The sequence below is a fragment of the Sycon ciliatum genome, chromosome 2, assembly GCF_964019385.1.
Source record: "Sycon ciliatum chromosome 2, ocSycCili1.1, whole genome shotgun sequence".
In the NCBI taxonomy this organism is placed as follows: Eukaryota; Metazoa; Porifera; class Calcarea; order Leucosolenida; family Sycettidae; genus Sycon; species Sycon ciliatum.
This window is the reverse complement of record NC_088644.1, coordinates 8462444-8484627: the sequence shown is the minus strand read 5'-3', so window position 1 is coordinate 8484627 and position 22184 is coordinate 8462444. Positions and strand designations below refer to the sequence as shown.

The 22184-nt window shown below is 47.8% G+C and overlaps 2 protein-coding genes across 2 annotated transcripts; one reads left to right on the top strand and one right to left on the bottom strand.

Annotated features, from left to right (window-relative positions):
* Window positions 1-1737: 1737 nt before the first annotated feature.
* LOC135808531 (cholinephosphotransferase 1-like) lies at window positions 1738-21156 on the bottom strand. The gene is made up of 7 exons (XM_065321729.1): window positions 20010-21156; window positions 16666-16958; window positions 13769-13865; window positions 12464-12607; window positions 4084-4227; window positions 3153-3275; window positions 1738-2704 (listed from the first exon to the last, which is right to left on the bottom strand). Exons 1-7 carry the CDS (start codon window positions 20454-20456, stop codon window positions 2606-2608), a joined length of 1347 nt encoding a protein of 448 aa, XP_065177801.1. The 5' UTR covers window positions 20457-21156; the 3' UTR covers window positions 1738-2605.
* Window positions 6711-11739, top strand: LOC135808530 (sperm microtubule associated protein 2-like). Its single transcript, XM_065321728.1, has 6 exons — window positions 6711-6962; window positions 7722-7797; window positions 8359-8423; window positions 8899-8968; window positions 9269-9383; window positions 10795-11739. The coding sequence occupies exons 1-6, from the start codon at window positions 6941-6943 to the stop codon at window positions 11233-11235; spliced, it is 789 nt and encodes a 262-aa protein (XP_065177800.1). The 5' UTR covers window positions 6711-6940; the 3' UTR covers window positions 11236-11739.
* Window positions 21157-22184: the final 1028 nt, after the last annotated feature.

Below are 22184 nucleotides of genomic sequence, written 5' to 3'. Positions count from 1 at the left end.
GCTCAGTTCACAAGGGTCGCGCCAAGAGTGAATATTGGAAGGAGTCTTGGGAAAGTGCCCTGGGAGAAATGGATTGCACCATTCTATACATGTACTGCATTCCCCATAATTTCCTCGTGCTATGTCCTCAGGAAAATATTTAACGTATACCCTTCATATACTCATAGAATAATCCAAACGTATCTGCAGTCAACCACGGGTATAACAACCCACGGATAGTGAGACTATCTTCAGACCTAGTAACAATATAGCCGTATATTTTCAACCCCGTGAATGACGACAACTCCCAAATACCAACACTTTTCTCATGCCCGATCAAGGGTCGTTCGTTACTGGCAAAGTTAGCTGGATATCATGTCATGTAGTCATTATTACTTCAGGCAGGGACAATGAAATACACCCCCCCCCCCCCCTTTCCTGCAGAGGGAACAGTGCTGTGTCCAGGTCCGCATGCAGCATGGAGGTGCTAGTAAGTCACTGGCATCATTTTCTCTTGTGGATCGATGTACAGTGTGTGACAATGCTTCCATAACGTTAGTGGTGGTGGTGGTGGTGGCGGGAGCATACTGCACTGCAGGGCATTACAGCACTGGCATACTATTATTTTCTCTTGCAGACGTGCCGTGCACGACAATGCTTCTATAGACTAGTGGTGGTCACGGTGATGGTAGTGGTGGCGGTGTGGTGGTGGTGTGGTGGTGGTGGTGGTCACAGTGGTGGTGTGGTGGTCACAGTGGTGGTGGTGGAGGTGGTGGTGGCGGCGGTGGTGGCGGCGGTGGTGGCGGCGGTGGTGGTGGCGGTGGTGGTGGCGGTGGCGGTGGTGCTGCTGGTAGTGGTGGCGGCGGTGGTAGTTGCGGTGGTGGGAGCATTCTGCACTGCAGGGCATTAAAGCAAGCTCGATTGTGCATGCATGGTGGCGGTGGGAAAGAGGAGCCAAGGAAAGTGTGTACATATTTTTGTTGAAAGCACGAGAATTCAAAGAAAGCTGGCTGCTTCCTCTATTTCCATGGTCGGCCAGTGCCTGCAGCACGAACAGTACATTGTATTACATGTATGTGCATAGACAGACAAATAAACACTAACCTGAGCATGGGTACAAGCCTTGTATTCGTGGTCAGGAAAGTGAAAGTACGAACGAAGGAGAAGAAGATTGTTGACCATGGCGAACAACTGCATATCCAGAGGGCACACGGCTTGCCAGAATGGGTCGGCTACATCTTCGCTAATTTTCTATCCTAACAACATTCAGCTTCGAGATCAAGGACGACGGCATTTTTGGAAAGAAATTAATTATTTCGAATTTTGGAGAAGAAGCTTGCTTTCGGAAAAATGTTCCTTTCACGCAAGGCAGCATGCCAGGTCAGGCGTGTGAACCAGGTGAACTGTGTCGGCAGCTCCACGTTTACGTTCCAGGCCGACAGTTTTTTGACCAAGCCGTGAATCGCCCTCGCTCTGACTCCCCCGGCTACGAAGGAGTAATTTTACAACTCTTCAGGCCAGCTACAGGTCTCTGATACAGAGCCGCAAGTGACGGATATCGGTCATTTGCAGCCACTACTAAGAGCCTCCTGGTCGTTGCAATCTGATACATAATATACCTCCAGCAGCAGGGAGTCGTACCAACCCTTGTTTGTCCTTATTTGTACAACACCCTGGCCTGGCCAACAGTACGCTGTAGGCGCCAAGCACTGAGATTGGTCTTCGGGATAGCACTCTCTCAATGTCCGACAAACCAAGTAGAACATACCCCCTTTCATCTTCACCCATCAATACAACAATCACGGTATAACGTTACTTCTTGTAGCGCCAGATATAGTACGTAGAAAACTTCTTTTGCTGAAATAAACATTCTTATAATATCATTATAGTGTTATGGGTTAGGGAAGGGGGGGGGTAAAAATAAATAATGAAAATCAGACCACAGCTCATAAGTAATATACTTCAAGTCAGAAGAATGGCATTTTGTTCAGGATAAAGTTAAAACTTAAAACAGAACAGGAAATCAAAAACAAAGAGCAGACAAGTCGGATTACAGATTATCCGAAGACAGAAAGAGAAGTACGTGGCAGTCAGAGCAAAAAGCATAACTGGAGGCCGGAGGCCAAAGGGTAGCCTCGACGGCATCGAAAAAGAAATGAGACAACAGCAAATCAATCAGACCCAAGTGAATTCTCAGTCAAATTTCACCAATTGGCCACTGCGTTGGCGGCGTGGGCTTTTTCTCAGGTAGTCGAAATCGGTGGTGAGTCTGTGAAATAGTAACGCAGTATGCCATCCTCAGCCGCAAAGTGTAGAAGGATAATGTCAAGTCTGGGCACAGCCCAGGGTGCTCGCGTGTAGGTTCATAGATGGAAGAGATAGCATTCGCATACACTCTCTCCCATGTACTACAGTAGGATGGAAGTCTTCCCCGGCACCTCTCGATGGAACGGCAAAATATCACACTCCAGTGTGCCAGTTGCAAGGTTGCCGGCATGCCAGTGTTTTGCCGGCATGCCAGTGTTTTGCCAGCATGCCAGTGTTTTGCCGAGAAGCTGAGTGTGCCTGTGGGCTGCAATCCAGTAGCAGAAGAACCTCAGTGATGCGTGTGCATTGGTTCCGCCTCTTACCAGGATGAAATGGTACATAAGCTGATATTGAGGTATGTCAAAAGTTGCCGTATCACCAGCGCAGACCAGATGAGGATGTATACTAGCTGGGCAACCTGGAGCAAAAGAAAGAGGTATTTGTCAGGATATTTGAGTTGCCAGGAAACAACTAGAGGATGTATTGTAACACACAATGTGTCGTTTCCCACCCGGTTGTTCGATAAGGGGGGGGGGGGGGGGGGGGAAGGAAGTGGATCCAGGCTCTCAAGTGCAGTACAATTAACAACGCGAAAATCAGATTTGCATACACAGGTAAGCCGTGCTGGCATAAATTGTGCGCATCAGTGCATGCTTTTGGTTTAACACCATAATGATTATATTATTCGGATACTGGGCCAGATATATAATGATTATAGTTTTATTATCTTGACGTTTGAGGCAGTCGCTTCAGAGGCAGAAAATCGACAGAGATTAGATCAATGGTACTTCACGGTAGTCGAGACACTGTAACTAAGGGTGGGTGGGAGAATCACTTGCCATTTATTCTGGGCAGCTGGTACTTACAAGGAAGAAGACGAACAACGAGTGCTCAGGTGTGACCAACATGACGCTGTTGAGGAACAGAACGTATGGAATAGCCAGGATTGGGTGAAATGGCTGCACTTTGGACTTGCACATGTTCATAACCTGTCAACATTGTACAAAACATTCCAAAATAGAAACACTTGGCTTAGCCAAGACACACTCATGGAGACTTGGCTTAGCCAAGACACACTCATGGAGACTTGGCTTAGCCAAGACACACTCATGGAGACTTGGCTTAGCCAAGACACACTCATGGAGACTTGGCTTAGCCAAGACACACTCATGGAGACTTGTCCGCACTCGCGTGTGCGTGTGTGTGCTTCACGAGGCTTTGCAAGCCCGCGAGTGGAGCAAACTACCGCACGAAGACGACGACTTGGAACGACTCTGAGCGTTGGCTCATGGAATGTTTGCTCTGTTGTGGAGAGTGATGGACCAGTTCAAGCGGCAGCCGTGAGAGGAATTGTTTCCGATGATAAGCCAGATCCATAGCTGCCGGAGATGGCTCTCTCGAACATGGTCCCTGAGTCCCTGACCTAGTAGATCTACCCCTCTCTCAGCGGACTGCCGTCGCTCGTCGTTCCATATTGTCGGCCCCACAAGGGGACACGTGACCGTAATGGCAGTGTTTGCCGGACCAGGACCAGGACCAGGTGTGTGTGTGTGTGTGTGTGTGTGTGTGTGTGTGTGTGTGTGTGTGAGAGAGAGAGAGAGAGAGAGAGAGAGAGAGAGAGAGAGAAGAGAGAGAGAGAGAAAGAGAGTCAGAGACAGAAACAGACAGAGAGTGAGACAGAGAGCTAGAGAGTGAGTGAGAATGCCTGGTTTCCGATACATTAAACATAGGCGGTAGAAACCAAGGAACTGTGTTTTAAAACGATGTGAACATCCAGACCACGGCAATGTGACCTACCAGAAGACGATGTACCAAGTGGACCATGACCAGACCCAGTGTGGAGATGATGAGTTGCGGGTGAGAACGGAAGAGTTGTGAAGTGACGCATGTTAGCAGTGTCGGAATGATCCACAGTGCCAGCTGAATGAGCGGGGCATGAAGCTGCAAACATCATGAACAACACAAAGTAGAAAAACCAGGTTATGGGCACTGCAGTAAGTTACATGCATTAGTGAGATGTATGGCTGTCGTGACGCGGATCATCACTAAAGCTCTCTGAGTACAAAGGCTCTGCACGTGGTGCTACCTTGTTCCATGCACATCACTCAGACCAGAAAGGGAATACAGTTAGCACTGTGAAGTGCTTACTGAATGAGCCGTTATTTAAAAACAGCGGCTCTTTCCGCAATTGGCAGTCCAGTTTCAGCACAGCGACTGCAATTTCCACCCTTCCATGATTTAGATGCCGACTGCACTCATATCTCGCTAATCCGGGGTCCGGGACCGGGCACTGCCCAAAACTTTGATTTTACAGAACTCTGAATCACATGTACGTTTCCATGGGGAAGGACCAGATGTCTGGCATATGAATCCCGCTCCGATAAGAATATCAACTTGGGCCAGGAAAGCAAGTTGAACCTCATCCCAGGCCGGAAATGCGTGCATTGTGCATTGTACATGTGAAGTCGGAAGTGAATTGACCTCCATGCAAACCATGTTGAAGATGTTCCACGCAAACATCTTCACGATGTACTGTTGAAAATGTCACTTTCACCCAAAATACATGTAAAACTAAACTTGAAAGGCCAAAGCTGACTCGACCCGGGATGAAGACTTCCATGCAAGCACAGCCTCAGCAAGTAGAAATACAGCTGTACTGCTGCTGCTGATGGCAGTCAGTGACTTATATGTACATAAAACAGATACTGTACGAAGATCATGCTCCGAGAGAACACCAGACAGTAATGCGTGCCATGGCCAGGGGCATCGGACACGGTACGGTCACTACAGTATTGACCGTACCGTGTGCGATGCCCCAGGTACCCCGTAAATCTAGCAAGAGCACTGATTTGGGGTCTAAATTTCGAAAAGTTTCGGTTCATCCACCCCCCCCCCCACAAGTAAATTGTACTTGAAATTATTATTAATTGGAATATGTTGGAAAATCGGCTAAAAGAATTGTTGGCGTGTTGGCTTCAAAATTGGTGAGATACTGGAAGAGTTGGTAGACTTTCGGCGATTCGCAAAGAAACCCTCCAAAATCGGCAAAAAGCTTAGTGATTTTTCGATAAGTCTCATTTTCGACGAATTTTTTCGGCCGCCCGATTTGGGGATTTTACTAGAAACGATCTTCCTAATGGCTAATTTTTGTTTGAGAGGAGGTCAAAGGACACGAGTCACACAACCTCAACGTACTAGTGCTATACATGTACGTACTGAAGTAGAGAGCTCGAGCGGTCATGCTTCCAGCCACATCATTCGTTCGTAAGTTCGTAAACGCGCTTTGCAACAACATTTGGTAGATTTTTCGGAGATTCTCAAAGGAACCCTCCAAAATCGGCGAATTTTTCTGCCGGCCGATTTGGGGAAAGCCTACCGCCAGTGTACCGGGCACCTTTCTCGGGCTTTCTGACCCGGCCATCTACAAAAAAAAAAGTAGAGCGATGCATAGGACTGGTACTACAGTCCATTCATAAAAAGATGGGTCCTGGCTCTGGCGAGCTCCCGTATTTGGCGATTTTTCGTGATTTCATCGTACACAGTGCAGTGCTGCGAACTTTGAAATTTGAAAAAGGGTCCAAAAAGGGTGCCTGAACTGGGGTTCGAACCGCAGAATGCACTGTTGCAGGCGGGGTCAAACAGCCTGGATTTTGATGGGTTTTCCCAATTCAGTGCTTTTGGGGCAAAACCTGGCCGAAATCCTATTCTTGCTATGGCTTGCTTTTTGGACAAAAAACTTCAGAAACATAATTGGAAGAGGATTCCATATGGGATTGCAGAAAAAATTCTAAAAAAACTCAACGTTTGACCCATTTATGGCCAAAAGCTAGAAGTTCATTTTTTCTGAATGGACTGTAGTACTACTACAGTCCATTCATAAAAAGATGGGCCCTGGCTCTTGCGAGCTCCCGTATTTGGCGATTTGTCGTGATTTCATTGTACACAGTGCAGTGCAGCGAAATTTGAACTTTGAAAAAGAGTCCAAAAAGGGTACCTGAACTGAGGTTCGAACCCCACAATGCACTGTTGCAGGTGGGGTCAAACGGCCTGGATTTTGATGGTTTTTCCCAATTCAATGCTTTTGGGGCAAAACCTGGCCGATATTCTATTCTTGTTATGGCTTGCTTTTTAGACAAATAGACTTCAGAAACATAATTGGAAGAGGATTCCTTAGGGGATTGCAGAAAAAATTCTAAAAAAACTCAAAGTTTGACCCATTTATGGCCAAAAGCTAGAAGTCCATCTTTTTCTGAATGGACTGTAAACACTGTAGCTAGGTCTACGAGTTCCTGGCCTAGTTACGGGCAGTTCTCTCAACAATCGTCATAGGAACGCTTCTCCTCGCAACAAGACTGTGCTGTGTGTCTTTTCGGGGTGGAGTGGATTTTTTCGTGATTCTGACACTGAGGAATTTCTTGTAACTAATGTTACTTGTACTTTGTAGTCTTTGTTTTGTGGCTGTTCCTGGGAGTTGGAAGCGCGACTGACAGTACAATCGTGAACGAAGAGGAGTAGAATAGATGTACTAGTAATATCTACTCGCTGTGATACAATTATCTAGTTTTCAGACGGACAGGCAGCTCGCAGTGGGTGGTGAGCAGCGAAGTATCGCAATAGCAGCTATTATTTCGTCAGAGTACACAACATTTCCGCCATGTCGTCGTTACTAGTTCGAGGTGGGTCACGACACTTATTTGTTGAGTTCTTCGACAATCTTGTTGCGTTGAAAAGAGAGAGAGAGAGTCTGAGAGTCTGAGAGAGAGAGAGAGAGAGAGAGAGAGAGAGAGAGAGAGAGAGAGAGAGAGAGAGAGAGAGAGAGAGAGAGAGAGAGAGAGAGAGAGAGAGAGAGAGAGAGAGAAGAAAGAGAGAGAGAGAGATGGAGATGCGCGCCTAGGTACACAATGCATTTTTTCCTCAGTCGGAGGCTGACGATCGGTCGATAGAGGACAGAATTAGGGTGCGTTCTTAAATCCTCTCGGAAAAGTTGGAGACTCTCCGAAAAGTTCGAGAGCTGTTCTTATATCCTCTCCGACTTTTAGGAGGCTCTCCAAAGCTTTCCAAGCTCTCCAAGCTTCAGAGGTGGTTGAAACTTGGAGATTCCCGCGGTTTGGGATCAGCGCATGACTAAAAGCCATGTGTTCATCATGAGTGTACGCATTTCCCTGTTCGCATACGAACACGTGCATTACTACATTCATCACTCAAGATCGCGGCCCCTTTGGCGCTTCATTTTGCTTGACACGTGCAAAATATCTCCGAATTCTTCGAGACCCGTTCTTGAGTAATCCCAGTTTCTTCGACTTCTCTTTTCTTCTTCTTCTTCTAGAAGCTAGAGAATATAAGAACGCACCCTAAGACAGAAGACTATAACGTACCACATGTAACACGTTTGTGTGCATGCCTTGCTTTCTCCATTATCATCTATTTTCTGGCAGACAACAATGCGCAGATCTCCAGAGTAACCACTCTCGCGTTGCCAAAGACATTTCATCGAGATTTCGTCGAGGATAAGTAAGTCTACCCTGGGGTGTCCAAAGGTTTGAACTGTGTTTGAAGAAGATGATCTTCGTGGGTGGACTGTGCCACGTTGGTCAAATAGAATGGCATGTCTTTAGGCAACACCACAGCAGGAGAATATCTCTCAAGCAACAGCGGTGGATGCCGTGAAGCGGTTGGATGATATACCCCTAGCATACACATTCGATGCCGGGGATTTACAGCCCTTAGTTCCATGATGCTACTGGGTCTACTAGTACTACTGTTGAGCACACTATTGTGTAATGTGTGCCACTCTTGTGACAAAGTAGAATGAGAGAGGAAGCTGTGCCGCCACTCAGAGTTTCAAGTTCATTCACAATCATCAGGCAACTGGTGGTCCGAAACCGGCAACCTAAACATAACGGGGGAGCGAGGCGAGGAATGTAAAGCAATATCGTGTACAATGCTATTCTCCCTCCCTCTCTCTCTCTCTCTCTCTCTCTCTCTCTCTCTCTCTCTCTCCGGATGGCTGTTCACTGATCAGCTGACCATAGCATGCTTGTGCATGCTTTGTGTTCATTGGTCGTTGTCCAGGCGATCAGTCTACTGGGATAATGGCTTATCTAAATCGTGGCCATGTAATGAACCGACACAGTCTGGTAAGCTCGATACAACACAACGTGATTCATTTAGAGCCGTCTAATGCACATGTACTATCTTTACAGACAGGACACGGCGATAAGCATGCATGAATTACATCATCAGGCTGTGCATGTACTTGGGAGGGCACTGTGCACTGGTTTTGCATATTATGGAACCTTTCTGCTTTCTTGATAGTGCAAGAAGGGTACTGACTACTGTGTCATGAAACCTCTCTCCCTCTGTCTCCCTCTGTCTCTCTCTCTCTCTCTCTCTCTCTCTCTCTCTCTCTCTCTCTCTCTCTCTCTCTCTCTCTCTCTCTCTCTCTCTCTCTCTCTCTCTCTCGCCTGTCTCTGCCTGTCTCTGTCTGTGTGTGTGTGTGTGTGTGTGTGTGTGTGTGTGTGTGTGTGTGTGTGCGTGTGTGTCTCTCTCTCTCTCTCTCTCTCTCGCCACCCACACCCACACTGTGGCATGTCTTCCCCACGCATTATGTAGTTGCGACGCAGCGCGTAGCAGAACTGTCCAGACACAAAGACCTGAGTCGTCACAAGATGTACCCAGACAAGTAAGCAAGAAAGGTGTTGAGTGTGTTCTCATGGTTCCACTGTGTGCAGATGTGGTGGTACTGTGAGTTTATGTGTGTGTCTTGTTGTCATGTGACTTCATAGTCTGTAACAATGGCCAGTGAGCCTTGATCTTTTGTCTGAATAAACATTTCAAGAAAGACAATCCAGTGGTGATGATCGAGCCTAGAGTATCTGAGCTTGCTTTTCTGTAACAAATGTGCGTACGCATGTGTGGGTAATGTTGGAAAGCAATAGAAGATTACACTCTGAAGTTCAAACATATCTTTGTGCAATGGCAGGCTTAGCGCCGTGAGCGTTGTCAGCAGAGCCGCTCAGGGGGCCGAACCTACGACACGTCTCGAGGCATTGGCCCAGCCGAAGCAACCCCCCAGGGCATACGCACCACCTAGAGCGGTAAGCTGCTGTCATACTGCACTGTATGGCTTGTGACTACATCCATGACACTGCCTACCACACATTCATATGGATCGGTTGGGGGGGGGGGGGGGGGGGGGGGGAGGAGAGAGAGAGAGAGAGAGAGAGAGAGAGAGAGAGAGAGAGGGGGGGGGGGACATGAATGTCGCATGGCAGGGAGGAAGTTTTAAAAAAATAAAATAAAAAAGCATGCTGAAAGGCAAGAGAGCAGTTCAGTTCATAAGCCGAATACTTAGTAACTGTGTCTCCTGCACAAGAGAGGTGCTCTTGGCCCTGTTCTTTTTAACCCTTAGGTGCCGGTAGGTCGATTTCGACCTATGCTGACCGTGCATACTAAAATCGAGCACAGAGCCAGTCTCGTACATCGCAGGTGCCTGATTTTTTTGTGCGGAGACCCTTCAGTAGCTGGCCTGTTGATAGCAATAGAGAAAGTAGGGGGGTTGCATTTGAAAAAGTCGAGTCGTGATCAACGACGATCGCGCAGATCAGCGGAAGTCAATCGAGCGTGGCAGCCTACGCACGCGTCCGGCAACATGAACAAAACGTTGCTGTTTCGCTTCGTTTTTGACTAGTACAGTTCATGGCTACTACAGCTGACCTCCGTCATGGATGCTGCAGGAGCGCTTGAGTTGTTTGAAGAGCTGGAGGCCGATGATGCCCTTGTAGAAGAAGAATCAGAAGACGACGATGGTGAATAATCTGACGCTCTTTTCTCTGACGGAAACCTGCCGTCATCAGTTGAGGAAGACCGACTCAACGATGATTTGGTTTTCGGTGAAATTCTTGAGAACGGCAGCTCTTCAGATGAGGACAAAATTTCCGACGGTGAGCTTCAAGAAGCTGTAGGGCGAGGGCAAGCGCAGCCAGTTCGTGGACGTGCTCCGCTCGCGCTGCGCGGAGGAATTGCTCGCGGCGCTGGTCAAGCTCAGCCAGCTGATCGAACAGCTGATTGTGGCGTGCGTGGCGCGTGTGGCGGAGGCTGTGGCGGAGGCCGTGGACGAGGTAGTGGATTCGGCGTGCTGAGTTGGGTTGGCGACCAAGATGTTCTTGGACCAGCGCAGTACCCTGATCCTATTGTAGATTTTTCTGACTTGAAAATTCAAAAATCGGATCTTGCTGTGTCTTGCCATTCAGAATACATACTTTTGTCGCTACATAATCTAAACGGTTGCGGAGATATAGGCTTTCCAAAAAATTGAGCCAAAACTACGAAAAATCTAAAATTCAGTCAGGCACCAAAGGGTTAAATACTAAACTGATCAAGTGATAGTAATGGAGCCATTCAGATGAACTACATCATGTACATAGTAGCTCTGCTCCATAGCTGTTCACAATCCTATATTGCTATATCAGCACAGGCTTCGTCTCGATTCCGTTGCTATCTTTGCAGCCCCAATCAGTGGTCACACGAGGTGCACAGCAGGCTGAAGCAAGCGCCCGGCTAGAGGCGCTGGCCAAGCCAAAGGCACCACGCGAGTCCGCCCTCCGTGATGGCACCGAGTTTGAGTGGTGCGAGTGGCAATCTAACGTGACCGACGCGGCCAAGAAGGCCACAGCCTCGGAGCGTGTCGAGGCATTAGCCGTGCCCAAGCAACCGGTCAAGGACTACATGGGATCAAAATCACCGTTCTGGCATGCCAACTCGGACGTCAAGATGTACACGGCTAGCGAACGGCTGGCCACGCTGAGCAACCCAGTCAAGCACCCAACGGTCAACGAGGAGGACAGAAGCGTGTGGAAGGTCCGCGTCGGCGCGATGCTCGCCGTCCCCTCGGAGCGTGTCGAAGAGCTGGCCAAGCCACTACCGAGAAAGCAGCGCACCAAGAAGTAGGGCTCGAAGGGCGAAGGCGGTGGCGCCCTTCGAGCCTCAGCTTCTGATGATGACGGTTACTAGCATGGCTTGCAATGGGTATACCTGAATACTCTCACAGTCTAGCTTTTCTAGCTCCCACTGTGTTCTAAACAGTTCTAACAGAGCAAGAGGAGTAAGTGGAGTGTGACGTCAAAAAAACAAAAACAATCTGCTTACAATTCTGCACCATAAAACTGTATTGTCGGGCAGACTTGGAAATGACTACGTTGTTAGTTTGTTGAGACGTTTGCTGTGTTGACAAACTTCTCTGATGATTCACATTCCGACATGTCCTTGAGATCATTATGGTATTGCTGCTATTGCACTTGTTTCATGCGCTCATCCATTATATTGTCATCTGTTCCTTATAATTATGGTGTTGGCAACACCAGAACACCAGAGTATTTCTATAGCTTTAATATAGGGCTGTTGTTGCTGAAATAGTCTATTGACGAATGCGATGGCATGGTTGCCGAAACCTGGTGTTGAACAAATCTGCTGGGTTAGATTGAAGTGCTGAGAACTCGGTCACTTTCGCAGCCGCATGTCTCAGCACTGAACACCGGGCATGGATCCAGGGTACATGTTCTACATGTACTAGCACGTGCCACAACATCGTCATTGCATTGCAAGACAAGACAGCCATGTGGGTGAAGCCATACCGGCGGATGTACTGGAAACAAAACTCCAGTGTACTCCTTTTTTTGTCCAACCTTTTTCCGGTGCTCTTCAACCGTACTGAGAAGGGATTTTTTCAACCGCAGATTACAAACAAACGTGACACTGGTAAACAAATTAGAGCAGCATACAGACGACTCGCAGATCCTCTACAAAGCAAACGGGAGGACATTAAAATGTTGTCTACACCCGCTGGCACTTAATGGTCTTGCAACAAAGATATGATTTGAATGCACACACTATGATGCACGGAATTTGTATCATCTTTTTCACCTGGCCTTCCGTAGTTACTACGGTATATTCTGCTGTTCTTCCTAGTTTACATGATTGCGATGTAATTAAAATGGTGGCCATCGCATGGAAACATTCCTGGAACACCTCAACTAGTTTTGCTCTTTACAAGTCCGAAATAATGGGCGTGCAGTTGATTCTTTTACAGCTATACCAACCACATGGTCACAATGTCTCCTTGGCTGTAATTTTTTTCAACGGATGTGTGAGTGATTATCAGTAAGATGGTTCCACTCACCTCGAGACGTTCTGATGCTGGGCGCTGCGCAATAACACCTTCGCAGCGCAACACGCATGTCGCAAAGGAAATAGCAATGAAGACCGCGGGTATGGCGAAGAACAGGTCGCGTACTGTCAGCGGCATGGGCAACCAGGGCACCACCTGGAGCATTCATATGCCATAGAGGCAGACACACACACACACACACGCACAGACACGCACACACACACACACACACACACACACACACACACAGCTTGAGTCCCAAGTTCACTGTGTGGCTCGCTACACTGCCGTAGAGAATATAAGAACCAATAACGTTACTAGTTACTAGTAGATGGGGCTCTTTTGTTCCTCATTACACTTACAGCTGGTTTATGTAGGCACCAGGGAGTAGTATTTTAGTATTTTACTACTCCCTGGTAGGCACTGCATGCCGATAGTGCATGGGTCTACTTCTACATGCAGAAAGAAGGACTGAAACCCCTGCTCACTTGTGAGTTTCACACGCACGTACGCACAGATGCACACGCACGCCCGCACACGCACACACGCACAATCATCAACCAGCAACACAAAATATAATTAATTATCTCTGCTTTACAGGCTCCAGAGAAGAGTATCATAAAACAATATGCACAGATGCATTGGTCAATGCACAACAATATGCAGTCACTCAAGAAGTGCTTTCACTCCGGCAACAATCTTGTGTAGGAACCTAGGAAGTAGGGGTGAAAACGGTTCCATGTTTTTCATGTTCGGGTACCCTAACGCCAGCATAGTTTCCACGGTCCGGGTATCGGTTCCAAGCACTCTTTTCTCCAGACCGACAAAATGCGTTCGTGACAATAATTTTTTTGAAAGCATGTTTACGAGCAAGAACGAGACATGGGAGAGTCCATGTGCGAAGAAGATAATGACCAGGAGAACCCTTTGGTCCTTGGAAGAGCGGTGATCGTAAGGTAAAATATTGAGTAGACTTGACGTGTAAATGTATTTGTAAGAGAACAAGATTTTTCGATATTTCGGTTCGAAATTTGACGGAACGGGTACCCAATTCTTTTCAGCTGGCGGGTCCAAAACCGGTTCCTTACCCGAACCGTTTCACCCCTAGTAGGAAGTGAGCAAGCACACTCACCCCCCACCCACACACATACGCGCGCGTGTACGCACGCATGTAAACACACACACACACTGTACTATACTTGTTGCTCACTGCCAAAACTGGTCACGTGAGTCCCCCCCCCTCCGGGAGAGGGCACACACGCATACACACGCATACATACACACACACCGCAATACTTCATTTCACGGTCACCTTACAGCTATCTCTTGCAAGAAAAATCCTCTGCCCATTGGGTGAAGGCCATTCAAGATGAAAAGCATAGTGAAGTATGTACGCGCCTCCTCGACATCCACCCTGCAAAAAGAGAAGTTAGGAGAAATGCTAGTAAGCACTTAACCGGCATGAACAATTTTCTTCAAGTAAAACATTCCATACAACAGCAAGAGCACATTGCCCTCAAGAGTGTGCAACTGCCTCCACAGTCTATACAGTGCTGCGACGGCAGAACTTCACATCACGTGACATACTAGTAGTTCAAAAGGTTACCCTGGCAAACAGTGCAAAGTGACCACAAGAGAGTTGAACCCAAAGCAGGGTTGCGTACAACCCTGCAACTATCGTGCACAGGGTGCAAATAATGGGTACGGGTTCGGCACATGATGTGAATTCCTGCCCTCGCAGACCCCATACATCGGCGCCCGGCACTTCAGTCACGTGACATGACCTGTCAAAAAGAGCTAACGCTGAATCGCGTACATGCGTGGCACCACGGAAAGGCGCATGCATAGATCGATCTGTAGCTGCACGGAAGCTGCGCAGGGCCTTCTCGTGTGGCGCAGCGTGTAGCTGAGGCCCTGGCCCTCAGCTTTCGTTTGAGCCCACATACGTCACGATGCGGCAATTTTTTGAACTCACGTACAGTTCGAGTAAAATCGGCAAGGATTTTTTGGGCATTTCACTTGATTGCACGCATTTGCCATGTAGCTCATCGTCTTCAGCGTCGTATTTCCTTTCGGAATCAGTTGTCCTCGTTCGTCCGACACTTTGCGCATTGCTGCGCAAGAAGAAATAATGCGAGGTGTTATTGAAAGCGAGCCGCGGCAGGCGTCCTCCCGGCAGTAGTCCTTGTTCGTCGGAGCCCATGCGCATGGCTGCGCAAGAAGAAATATTGCCAGGTGTTATTGGAGTCGCATCGTACAGTCGTCCTCTCCTGCAGGCGACGAGTAGGACAGTATATACTTCGGCGACTGGACCGAGAGAACTGACATCCAAACGGCCTGCTTGGAACAAATCGTCAGCTGATCAGCAGGTGGCTTCCAGCGACCAAGAAAAGCATTGACGGTGATATTATATACCAAGAATCCAGCACACACTCTATGCACGAAATCTCTCATGCTGGAGTTGCTGAAGTTTCAGTAGTCCCAAACATTTGCAGACGATGTTCTACAATGTCATGTGATAGTTTGTCATTTCTTTCCGTCAAATGCCCAGTAAAATTCAGTCTGCGGCTCATTGTTCTTCCGTACTCGTCACCAATTCAGTACTGTACATGTAGCAACAATGTGTTCTGGCACTGAATTATTGTAGTTAGGGGCCGTCCGTAAATATCGATGTTTTTTTAGAGACGATATTGGTGCTTCTCTCCCTTGACCCCCCTCCCTCCCCCCAGAAGACGCACATGTACATCTAGATCATGGAATCAATATTAATTTTTTGGATGCTCATGAAGTGCCCAGGATGTTGAGGGTCCGGTGTAGGCGTGAAAATCCCGCCGCACTCACGCAATAGCTGCATCGCCTGGGGGGAGCGAACCGGGTTGGCGCTGCAGTGCTCACAGCCATCGTGTACTGGTGTAGCCAAAGCGGCTACGCTCGGGCTTGAATTTTTTCAAATCCTTGTTCAGACAGTGAAGACTGGAAACTCTTGTGGAGTTCGTCCGTGTTTGTTCGCACTGCCTCTACGTCTTGAAAAAGGTCTCCTGCAGGCATCGTTCGGCCGATTTCCACAATCAATAGCTCATTCTTTTGCTCTTGAAATTCGCCGTGGGCGTACAGCTTCCAATTTTTGATTTTGTTCTTGTGTCGCGAGTTTTAGCTCCGCGAACGGAAGCTGGTTTCACATTTCTTGTATAGCCATTTAGACGTCCGCGTGCAGGGATCGGCGAAACTTCAGATATTTACATCGATATTTTTCTGATGCTCGAAAAGACGCACATGGCTCAAACCCCCTCCCCCCCAGACGCACCAATATCGTCTCTAAAAAAACATCGATATTTACGGACGGCCCCTTACTTTATCTTACCTCAAAGTCTCATCATATGCTTTTCCAAAGGCTTCTCTGCACTGTTTTCATGCTGTTGCGATGGAGTTGCTATGCTGTTGCTATGGAGTTGCCATGGTGACCGCACCCGATATCTTCGTCTGAGCTGCCGGACGGATGAAAAATGCGAAGTTTTTCCAAACCATGCTGTTTCTGCATTCATCTGGTTATTTTGACCTGCTTCCAGCGAGCCTGGTATTTTGCCACTATAGACACTGAAGCAAGTCCTGCCAATTCTGATATGCTGCTGGTGCCGTCGAAATACTGAAATTGCCGTTATTCAATTCTCCGACTTTGGATGGCTATATCTCTGTGCCAAGTTATTCTTTTTGCTTCAAATTTTCTGTGGAGTCTTCCTAAACCTATCTGAATCGGATACAAGAAAGAAATACGAGTATTTCTGGTTTTGAAAAAACCGCCTGAAGTGAGTGAGCAACTCCAGCTATATGGCTGGAGTTGCACACGCGAGGGGTTATGTACTCTTGATAGACATAATGGCGCAAAAAGCGAAAAAAATTCCGAGTGAATAAGAGTCGTCATATAAATTTCTTTAAAAAAAAGCCACATGTGGGACACCATACGGGCAGGACACCTGTACCAAAAAAGGTTACGGGTGAGACTCGAACCCACAATGTGTGTATAGTGTATACCATTATACCCCGTCTTTGGGTATGGGGCAGGCAGCCCAGTACCCACTCGTTCTTTCCTACTGACATGCAAGCAAGAGAAAGTGCCTGCGATAGGACCGAAAGCAGGGTACTTTTGACAAGACCCTGTCTTCATATGCATGACGTTGCAGTGGAGGTCAGCTAGATGTGCACCGCACTCTACTTACATAGAGTTGACATGCATTGTCCCGGCAACGTAGCTATGCCAGTGGGCCATGAAGAAGAGAGAGATGGCAGCAACCGGTGCCATTGCATGCATCAGCGGCACCTCGCCCAGCAGAGCGCAGGAGGCGGCTGACAGCGGCAGGATGATGGTGGCAAACGCGTCGATTCCATGATCAAGAAACTCGCCGAGGGGGGAACTATTGCCAGTCCTACGCGCCTGCTTGCCGTCAATGCAGTCCAGAAGTTGATACGCTAAGCAGCACACACTGAGAGTGAGCCAGAAAGCGCCGGGCATCTACAGTGTACCGACACAGAACACAAGAAATTAAGACCAGGAGCATGCACAGTACAGTCAACTTTGCGAATAACGACACTCGGCGGGCATCAGAAAAGTGTCCTTGTACCCGAAGTCTCATTATATGTATTACAGTTAGATGGGACTTTGCTCTGGGCACGGAAATTCTGTCGCTATTCGCGAATTGTCGTTATATCCGCAGTCGTTATTAGCGAAGTTGACTGTACTTCTTAGAAAGTACAATTTGGAGAAGTGAAAACCCAACCGATGTGCGTGCAGCACTGAAGTTTGTCCTGACCACCCTCTCTAGCTCTAGTGTACGTACATGAGGTCATCAGAACTGGTTCCCGGCTCTAGAAAGTGTTCATCAGTCTGGATTTCACTTGCCACAACTGGAGTACTGTAGTAGTACTGTCCTCTTACTAGGCATGTTGGCAAGAGTGCATAACATCAAATACTGCCTGCCACGGTCTACAGCCTAGGGTCTGCGGTGGCAGAATTTCACACCAAGTGAAGGCCTATATACCGTAGTGTCTTGTAATAAAGCCGGTCTCGTAAAGAAGCCTGTTTTGAATAGAAGCCTGATTATCAAGATACACTCACTGTAACTGTCGGCACATAAGTCTGGTTTTAGTGTTGACATACATAGAAATACCTGTCTTGTATAGAATTCTGTCTCATATAGAAGGCTGCAAAATTTCCCCAAAAAGTCATAATTATACTGAGCAGCGGCTTTTGTACACGACTTTACGGGTACATTGTCAGCACGCAGAGCCTGACAGCCACAGAGTTGTATAGCCCAGACATGGGTAGGTTGGGTATATGTCTCTGGTGATTGCTTTGTACTGTTCCCGCCAACTCATGTGACATGAAACTCTGCCGCCCCGAGTCTGAACATAGGACGTATAGCTGTCCTCACAGAATAACGCAGACAAAATCCTGAAATTATGCGCATAATTATGCGGGTGAAAACGGCCATTATGCGGCAAATATGCGGGATTATGCGGTATAATGCGGTCATTATGCACGAGTTATCTGTCATTTGAACAACTTTGGCATGGAAGTATACAACTTTGTCGTACAAACTCATGCACCGGTACTCTTGATGCCATGACCTGTGAGACCACTGACAATTTTATGCATTTGCATTAATGCTACAGTTAACTGCATGACTTCCTGTACAGTGAAGCACCAGGACTGTGTGAGTGTGTCTGGCCAGCTGCCCGTGTTCAGGACTGCTCAATGTTTACGCAATCTCTAGACGCAGATCATCAACATTACCTATCCGATTCAACCTGCAGGACACGTCATTTTCTGTCCCCACCGGATGCTGAGATTCTGCAGACGCGCAATTTTCCGCGTTATTGGTTTTCATCCGCGTTTTCTAGAAATTTTGAATAAAACCCGTGTTATTCATGGAATGTACAAGAAAACAGTACATGACTGTGAAAAGGCACTACAATGTCGTACCGGACCAGGGGTTTGTACGGCAAAGTTGAGTACTTCCATGAAAGTCTGTCCCTCCAGGAACTTGCGATTCCGCGGCCGCATTGTTTTCCGCGATTTGAACAAAAGTCCGTGATATCCGCGATATTTGAAAAAATCATCCGCGTTGTTGTAGAAAACTGTCCTTGATACTTGAAAAGCACCGCGATATTTCGAAAAGCAACCGCGATATTCGGGTCTTTCTTCGATGTTGTTTAGTTCTTCAAGCTCGTCAGTAGTTTACTTGTGAGATGGACACCAGAATGGAGAAGTTTCTGGGCAAATTAGCAGCTGACAAGTCACAAAATAAGGCTCGCGTCGAGTGTTGCCCGAGGATGGAGGAAAGCTGTCTTGCAAGCTCCTGTCAGGCAGTTGAACACAGTCAGCGCAGCACACGTTCTGTTTCGTCATGCATGATTTATGCTGTACGACTCATACATCGTAGATACACCACTACAGTACAAGTACCAAAATCGGCCGCAATTTCCGCAATTTTACCACAATAATCCCGCAATATTTGACAAAATCCGCAATATTCCCCGCAATTTGTGGCATTTTACCTCGCAACTTTTTCCGCGATATTTCCAAAATGTCTCCGCAAGTTTCTGGAGGGACAGGAAAGTGTACGCTAAATGTGTACCAACGACGGACAAATTGCGCTTAGTGACTGCATAATCCCGCATATCTGCCGCATAATGGCCTGTTTTTGCCCGCATAATTTTAGGATTTCGTCCGCGTTATTCTGTGGGACAGCATTTTTGTGGTAGCTTTCCCCTGCTGACAAGATGTCTATGATTGCAGTACAGTCAGACCTCGCTTATCCGGTCCTCTTTTATCCGGATCCCTCGCCTATCCGGACGAAAATTGTTGGTTACCGATTTACAGCATATGTCATGCATACATGCAGTATGTGTGTTCGATTATCCGGTTCCCTCGCCTATCCGGATATTTTTGTGGGAAACGGATGTGTGCGGTTATGCGAGGTCTGACTGTACATGTAAATGTACCGTTGTCATGCTATACCTGCTGAGTTGGTGTTCAAGGTTACTTCGTGAGGAACATGGGCGTAGGAACCGGTCCGGCAGGCCCGGCGGTCGCCGGACCAATAATTTTCGAATTTATTTATTTATTTATTTATTTTTTACATTTCAACCTTGTTGATGGCTTGTCGACTCTTGTACGGGTACCATGTTTTACATCGACAATGCGGTGTATCATCAGCATGCATATTCTTATTTCTCATATTATTATTCTGTAGCATTAAAATATGGCCTTTTAGGCCCAATTTTCAAAAAAAAAATCACGGGGGAGGACCCCCCGGACCCCTCTCTCACAATTTCGCCGCACCAATATTAAACTGCTTCCTACGCCCCTGAGGAATGCAGGTATGGTGGTAGTCCATAATTATAGTCTAGGAATGCATTGGTCCCACTGATTACTGGTTTCCACGTGCATCATCGTGCTTTGCTGGTTTTGCAGAAGCAGCACTGAGCATGACCCGAGGTGTGATAACTTTTTTTTAAATAATTGAATTGACTTCGCTGATTAATTTTTGTTTCACTGTACCTTGTCGTCACTAAGCGTGGCAGTGGGCGTGTGAAACACCAGGTAACATCCGGGTACCACAAAGCAGAGAGCACCGATGAAGGTGATCACGTTCGGCGCCAGCCAGCGTGGGAACATCTCCACGAGTATATTGCAAAACGGGCTGAGAAACACCCGCTCCAACCATGACTGGCCGCCGACGGAGTACTTGTGCTTGCTCAGAACTTTGAGCTGGGCAGAGTTGATGATGTCCATGGCTGCTGCTTTCTGCCTCGCAGAGGCTCTTGGCCGAGAGGAAGATGCAATTTGCCCGCCGGGCACATCAAGCAAGGAATGAACCCTGGTGGACTGCGAATGGTGAGTCTGGGCATTGAAGGCGACCTCACATCCAAAGGTCAAGTTTAGAATATCGTCGGAAAAGCAGCGGTTGGGATCGATCCTGTGTCCGCGGTGGGCAGCGGCCTCCATATTCGTCAGTCCCGTCACACCTCGTGGGTTCGTAACCAAGAATGAGAAAGGTGTAGATCTACGAGTCCGTACGCGATAGTTCTTTCAGTCGTACAGAACGAACTTGTTTTTGATCACCAGATCACAGAACAGAGAGGGAGAGAGCGCACACATAAGGCCTAAAGTAGGGACTTTGTCACCCCCGTCTTCACTAAATCCGCGACCGTTTTCTTCCACTACGCTCTTCTGTCTCGTCCGAGGCTGGCATCTGGTGTGCCCTGTTGCGGCATGACGTTGCCCGCCAGGATGAGTAACACCTTCAGCTTCTCTTGCCCTTATCTCCCAAAGCCTCCGCTTGGACGTCGCCCTACGAAGACTGATTTTATCTTCCCAACTTTCCGGTTTAGTCATCTGGACACCGCTGTTTGTCAGTGCGTGGTTATAAGCCACAATACGAACTGATACTGATGAAAGTACTGCACAGCCTGCACTGCAGATCTACGTAACTATGCTCACAGGCGACCATTGGCATTGTGGACCGACTGTTGTTGTGGCAGTACTAAAATAGCAACAGCGAAGATGTGCGAGGAGAAGTTACACTCACACGGTCAGTCCCTTGTCGTACACTGTAGATCTACTGCCATACCGGAATAGTGCTGGGATCACTACCAAGTAAATTAGCTCTTGCGTCCGCCAAGCGAGGTTTGTTTCCCGGACAGGACGTTAGCCAGAGAGCCTGGCTGAGAGGGTGGTTTCCAGACGTACCGTTGTCGCTGTGGCTCATTCCCCCTTCGACCTCAAGTTCTTTCTCCTAGGGCCACGTCTACTGTGACATGTAATACAGCTGTACACAACAACACACACTGTGACTAAAGTCTCAAGTGAGAAGCCAGAGACTTTCTGGTAGACCATGGTAGACTGCACTTGAAAATGCAAGTGAAAAGTCCGAACCTGCTTTCCCTTGCCACTTGGTCACATCAGGGTTGTATACTGGGGGGGGGCTATACTCTTGATACTAGTAGTGCAACTCCCTGGTTCACTTGAAATGACTGTGCCGCCGGACCATGGAGGTGCCATGGGGAGGGGACATCCTCCTCCCCCCCCCCCCCCCCCCTGGATTGTCACCATGTACCAGTAAACCGTAACGCACATTACTTTTTGGTTGTGCAGTGGCTCACTCTGGATTCAACAACACTCGACATGCCACACGTTATATGAAGCTATTGGAGTATTATCCGAGTACAGACAAGCTCACCAAACCCAAGCAGCTTGGAACCAACCTGTGCTTCGGATCTCGGAAACGGCCATAGGCATACACACAGTGCCAGGACCGCCGGAACATATACATGTCAGGCCCACCGGAAGCAGTTTCAGATTGATCCGGTCATACCATGCATAATCTTTCATACTCAGTTGTGTATAATAGACTGAGATTGATAGTACATGTAGGTACACATAACCTCCTCAACGGTAAACACGCATTGGTGGACAGCCAGTTGGTCTGGTGATGACCGGACCAACTGGACCGGTTCCGGCGGGCTTGCGTGACGTACTACAACATGTACGCAATGTACACAGTCTACAATGCATGGGCTCTATAATAATACTAGGTATGATAAGCTGCAACAACATGGTCAGCTTCATGTTTGTGATCACTCTATTCATCAGCCACTCTACACTGTGACAACGGGAGTGTCAACGTGTCCAATAGATGTACGTACAATAACATGACATTTTACACCCAGAACT

What these genes read in the sequence shown, in the direction of transcription:
- LOC135808531 (XM_065321729.1), bottom strand. Translation starts at nt 20,456, where the DNA reads ATGGAGGCCGCTGCCCACCGCGGACACAGGATCGATCCCAACCGCTGC. An exon ending in ACAATGCATGTCAACTCTAT is followed by an intron (nt 13,866 to 16,665) that starts GTAAGTAGAGTG and finishes CTCTTTTTGCAG; the next exon opens with GGTGGATGTCGAGGAGGCGC. An exon ending in CGTTGTTCGTCTTCTTCCTT is followed by an intron (nt 2,705 to 3,152) that starts GTAAGTACCAGC and finishes CTTTTGCTCCAG; the next exon opens with GTTGCCCAGCTAGTATACAT.
- LOC135808530 (XM_065321728.1), top strand. Translation starts at nt 6,941, where the DNA reads ATGTCGTCGTTACTAGTTCGAG. An exon ending in GTCGTCGTTACTAGTTCGAG is followed by an intron (nt 6,963 to 7,721) that starts GTGGGTCACGAC and finishes ATTTTCTGGCAG; the next exon opens with ACAACAATGCGCAGATCTCC. An exon ending in TAATGAACCGACACAGTCTG is followed by an intron (nt 8,424 to 8,898) that starts GTAAGCTCGATA and finishes CGCATTATGTAG; the next exon opens with TTGCGACGCAGCGCGTAGCA.